The following is a 6,000-nucleotide window of genomic DNA, read 5'->3' on the forward strand; positions in this document are numbered from 1 at the left end:
TTACGAACAAATTTGTGCGTACACATGCTTAGTGAATGAGACCCATTAATTTGTGGACAGAGGTGTAAAGAAGTGAAGTATTTTTACTCAATACTCAACAATCTGTGCTTTATCAGAGTGATTTTCTTTAACTTCACTACATTTCATAAATACATTTTGTTTTGTACCTTTAATACTTAAGTAGATAAAAATGTAGTACTTTCTTATTAATACTCAAGTAAAACTTTTAATAAATTTTACTTGAGTACTAGATTTGAACTCTTTCCCCGCCATTGACGAGTTGACTCTCCAATTAAGAGAAAACGCTTCCCTGCCAATAACGAGTTTTTCCAGCAATCCATATTTTCGCTATTATCCACCAGATGGCGCTTTTACCCAAATTATACAACCTGGAAGACACCCCTCATGTCAAACAGTACAAACTCAGCATATGTTTTGATTATTTGATCAAGTCTTTCACAAAAAAACACAGTGAACCTTTAAAGGTGTATTGTGTAACTTTGGGAAGTATCTCTTGACAGAAATGCAATATAATATACATAACTATATTATCAGTGGTGTATAAAGACCTTACATTATGAACTATTATGTTTTTATGACCTTAGAATGAGATGTTTTTATCTCCATGCACACCCTTTAGAGGTCTTCTCGGGTCCAAAGAAATGTACCCGCCCTGAAATGACCCGAAACACTTTATACCCGAACCCGACTTGCATTATATTTTTTTTAAAGAAAGACCCGACCCGAGACAAACCCGAGAAAATTAGACCAGAGTTTGACCTGAACCAGTGGCAAGTTTTTTAACCCAACTGGACCCGAATGTTAACGGCACCGACGTGTGTGCAGTCTGCAGCGCCGCACGCAGCAGTCAGACAGAAAGAAACCCGGCTGGTCTCGCAACCAATTTGGCGAGCTGCTCCATTTGATTTACTTTGTTATCTGATGACGACACCAAGGTAACCGCTAAAATGTACATTTAAAATTGACTGACATGTCAAATTAACCTAAAAAAAAATTAACCTACCGCCAGCCACACAATGTTGCAAGCGCTCTTATAAATCAGAGGAGAGGTTTGAAAAGGACATTGATGCACACACGCAAAAGTTCGGGTCTTCAGGTCTACCCGAGACCCGATGCCGCTATTATTATACCCGACCCGTATCCGAGGCACACATGAAAGTTTTGACAACATGATTGACAAAAGATGACAACTTGTTTGTCTTGTGGTGGCCAATTGTGTTTTAAAATTGAGGGTTGAGCTGTTGGTTGCAATTCACAATCTTACCTCTAGATGGCGCTAACATTTCCACATAACACCTTTAAGTAATAAGAAGTATGATATTATGATTAAAATAAATACACTCTGACAAAGTACAGATACTTGAAAGATGTACTGGATGACAAATACTTTTCTTACTAAAAATAAAAAATAGTTTTTGCAATGGATTACCAAATACAATTTTCAATATGACTCTCTTTGCATTTTAAATGTATAAATAAAACCCAAAACATTACATTTTTAGTCAAACTTTTCCAGCTTTTTTGCAGATTTCGCAAAAGCTTTGAATAAATGTTATGATCATAATTCCTCGCTTTACGAGCACATCTGTCTTTCAGCTTAACAGAGAAATTAATGTGAGTAATATTTCTATTCAGCATGTGCTGTCGGATTCTACGGTGACCGCTGTTCTCAGATCTGTGTGTGTCATAATAACAGCAGCTGTAATGCAGTGAGCGGTCAGTGTGAATGCAGCGCTGGCTGGACTGGAAACACCTGCTCACAACGTAAGATCACTTCTGCTTCATCACATCACATTCCCTCAGTCCTGATCCAAAGAAACTTTGCATATAAACGTCCATCATGTTTACAATATGCTCGACATTCAGACATTTAAGTTGGGAAATCTGGCTGCTTTTAAAGGCAACCAGTCATTTTTTTACCATGTTGTGTATTGAATGACAAACTGTTATGTCTGTGGTTTAAAAGTTGGACTTCTGTTGGTTTATTTGTATTTGTTTTTTTATTTAAATGTATTTTCCAGAATGCTCTCCAGGGCTTTTTGGGTTGGGTTGTGCTCAGAGATGTCTATGCCAAAATGAAGGTTTGTGTGACCCTGTGAACGGTCGCTGCGTTTGCCCGAGTGGATGGACCGGCTCAGCCTGCGAGCGGGGTGAGAGAGATTAACGACATACCACAAATATTCAGACACACTTTTGATTTAAAGAGAAATACCATTTGCAAGTGAAACGTTTCTTGAAAAGAAGTCTGTTTACAATTACCAAACAATTTTTTGAAGCAAATAAATCTTAGGATGACTGGTTGTTGCCAGAAACATGCTTCAGTGGGAATTTCCATCCCGTAGGATTTTCTTGCTTCAATGAAACACAAAAAACTGTCAGATTGTTAGGGCCTCGACAGCCTCAGGCTACGTTTACCATACTGCGTTTTCATTTTAAATCACATTACTTTTTTTCTACATCATCTTTAACTATTTTCCCCTGCTTCAGTGTTTTATAAGTTGTGTAACTGTGGGTTCACACCAGCCGCGTTTGAGACATCAAATTCCCATCTACTGCGTCTAGTTTGCCGCTTGAACGTTTTGAGTTTACTTGCTTAATTCGCGCATGAATGCTGCACATGAAATTGTAGTCAAGGGGTCTCATTTATAAAGCGTGCGTACGCACAAATTTGATCGTAAAGTGTGCGTAGGCAAAAATCCACGGCAAAGTCCATATTTATAAAAACTGTCTTTGACGTGGAAAAGTGCTTAGCGCCACGTCAGGGTCTGAGCAGACGTACGCACTTTTGCTTGTCTGATTGCTGCAGGTTTTTGGAAATATAAGCCATTCTTGCTGTTTGAAATTGGGTTTAAACATTGACAAGCGCTCTTTTATATGTCTGACATTAATTACGCATTGTTTAAAGGCGGAGATCTGAAACTGGTCGGCTGCGCGCACAAGTTCAAGTTCATTTGCGATTTATGGATTTGAAAGAGGTACGCGCGTTTTCTGCGCGTACGTTCGGTTTATGAATCACACGTACGCATTTTTGTTAAATGATCGTAAGATCAAATGTAGGATGGTTTTTACGCAGCATTTTATAAATGAGGCCCATCGAGACATTCACGAGGAAATTCGCATCATGGGAGGGGCTTCTGCAACTCCGCTCGCTTCCTGTAATCACGTCACTACTACAATAATGTAAGCTCCTGATTGGTTAACACGGCGCTTTTTTCCGCCAAAGTTCAAAATTTTCAACTTGTGCGTTTCCCGTGGCAACTTTTAATTCGTGCCATTCGCGCAAACTAGACGCGAGAATGAGGCGGAATCACGTCTACCGCGCCGTGCTAAACGCTGCAAGACCTCCAGACACCAACGTGTCTCCACATTGACTTAACATTGAAATCACTCGCGCTTGATGCCTCTACCGCGGCTGGTGTGAACGCAGCAAAAGAGCGCCTCCTAGTGGATAATAACGGAAATATGGATTGCCGTAAAAACTCGCCATTTTCAGGGAAATGTTTTCTCTTAATAGAATAGATAACTTGTCAATGGCGGGGAAAGAGTTAAAAGTAACTCGTATCCTATATTTGCATTTACACTAAACACTTGGGGAAACAATTCAAGGTAGACATACTGACCCGAAACAGCTTAAGCACAAAGAAAGTAAAACACAGCGATATGCAATGGACACAGATAAATGATTGTACAATATTAAAGGCGGGGTGCATGATTTTTGAAAAACACTTTGGAAAAGGGAGTCGGGCTGAGTACCAAAGCACACTTGTAGCCAGTCAACAGTAAGGGGCGTGTTTACTAACCGTCATCGTTGCCTGGGTTGCGGGTCTATCAAAAGAAGGTCCAGGTCTATTGGGGATAAATATCAACATCGGCTTTCAGAGATCATGCACCCCGCGTTTAAAATACAAGCTTATACCGCTTTATTTCTGTAACAAGACATGAAACTACAGTATTACTCCACTAGATGGAGCCGTCGTCCTCCTTTGCACTCCTAAGAAGAGTCATGTGATCGCTGGTGGTGCCCACCTCAGTTGACGTCATTTGCCAACGTTGCTTTTTTAATAATGTATGACACATCTTGACATGGGACTATACCAATCGCTCCACTTGCAAATGCTGTATCCGATTCATATACAATCTATGCACTTTTTTGTTTCTGGATCATATGCGATTTGTGCCACACGAGAGAAAAAAATTGAATTTAGTTTTCTCAAACATGCAGTGTAAATGCAGCCTTTTTTGATATCTTGTAAACGTAGACATTGGGACCCTAGACTCAAACCGACCTTTCCCCAACAGCTTTATATTTGTTTGGGTATTGGATCTTTATGTATTGGCTGTCCGTGGTTGCATGTATAAATGAGTTATTGTAATTTCCAAGCATTACATCATATGTTTAGTGTCCAGCTGCTGTTTAAGTGTTTGTTAGGTCTGCTGTCAGATACTGAAAGTTTTGTCGAGATGTTTTTTCAGAGACGTCGACTGGCTTTTGTCAAACTGTGTTTGTCTCCTCTCACCTCATAATAATAATAACTCTGCCCCAGGTTCAAGTTTAATAAATCTTTGGTGTCCCCAGAGTGATGTTTTAGCTCAAAATACCATATAGATAATTTATTATATCATGTTAAAATTGCCACTTTGTAGGTGTGAGCTAAATGTGGCGTTTTTGGGTGTGTCCTTTAAATGCAAATGAGCTGATCTCTGCAATAAATGGCAGTGCTGTGGTTGAATAGTGCAGATTAAGGGGCGGTATTATCCTCTTCTGACATCACAAGGGGAGCCAAATTTTTATGATATATTTTTTCACATGCTTGCAGAGAATGGTTTACCAAAACTAAGTTACTGGGTTGATCTTTTTCACATTTTATAGGTTAATAAAAGCACTGGGGGACCCAATTATAGCACTTAAACATGAAAAGATTTTCATGATATTTCCTCTTTAATCTCAAGGTTTCATGTCAAGGTTTAAGAAATAGGAAGAAGACTTACTTATTAGGCATAAAGCCTAAATTTTTTTTGTGATTTACTGTTTTCTACATAAAATCATCCTACAAAATACTAATACCATTCTGTGGAAATATAATTTTAATATCTTCAATACTGACTGAGTAAGATCATGTCAAGTAATAAAATTGATGATTGAACTCAAACTTTGATGCTCCTAATACTTTAGTCTGGCTTTTACAGACAGGGTCATGGTGTTAGCCTCCAAATTTTATTTTTTTCAAATAAAAAAATAATTGTTTCGCTTTGTATTGTTCATACTACAAGATTAGTTATATAAACTAATGTTTAAATTCTGCATAACCCACACGTGTTGTTTTAAACTTTCTTTTTTTTGATGAACACAAAAGAAGATATTTTAATATACATGATGATAAGCACACAGCTGATTGTAACCATTGACTCCCATTGTAGGAAAACAAATATTATGGTATTGTAATAAATGATGAAGAAGATATTTGAAAAATGATGGTAAGCACACAGTTGATGGTACCCATTAAATCCCATTGTATTTGTTTTCAGCTGTGTGCTTATCATCATTTATCAAAATATTGTCTTTTGTGTTCATCAATTCAAACAATGTCAACTTTGCATTAAAAATGACATAATTAAACAAATGACACTTAATGACCATTTTCATAAATGTGCATAAAATCTCCTTCATGTTCATGACAGTCAGTCATACAGTATGTGTATGTTGCACATCTCTCAGAATGTCCAGCGGGTCGATTCGGGTCGGACTGTCAGGACAGCTGTGAGTGTCAGAACGGCGGTCAGTGTGACAGACAGACGGGTCGTTGTGTTTGTCAACCGGGTTGGACCGGAGAGCTCTGTGAGAACGGTAAGAACATAACATGAAGTGCTGACAGCTCTGGTTTGCTAACCTGAAGGTTTAAGTACAGTAAAGCGTTAGTAGAGCAGACAAACGTTATAATTAAACACGCTTCTGTTAATCCTTATTTAAATAAAGTAAGG

The 6,000-nt window shown here is 38.4% G+C and overlaps 1 protein-coding gene across 3 annotated transcripts in view; it reads left to right on the plus strand.

Annotated features, from left to right (window-relative positions):
* The window catches only part of megf6b (multiple EGF-like-domains 6b), a 95,864-nt gene that overhangs the window by 77,485 nt on the left and 12,379 nt on the right, over positions 1-6,000 (plus strand). For all 3 annotated transcript variants that reach the window (XM_065240786.2, XM_065240785.2, XM_065240787.2), the window contains 3 exons: positions 1,657-1,785; positions 2,043-2,171; positions 5,738-5,866. In XM_065240786.2, coding sequence (XP_065096858.1) covers positions 1,657-1,785; positions 2,043-2,171; positions 5,738-5,866 — 387 coding nt within the window. The remainder of the gene's footprint in view (positions 1-1,656; positions 1,786-2,042; positions 2,172-5,737; positions 5,867-6,000) is intronic.

The sequence above is a fragment of the Paramisgurnus dabryanus genome, chromosome 14 (genome assembly GCF_030506205.2).
Source record: "Paramisgurnus dabryanus chromosome 14, PD_genome_1.1, whole genome shotgun sequence".
Lineage (NCBI taxonomy): Eukaryota > Metazoa > Chordata > Actinopteri > Cypriniformes > Cobitidae > Paramisgurnus > Paramisgurnus dabryanus.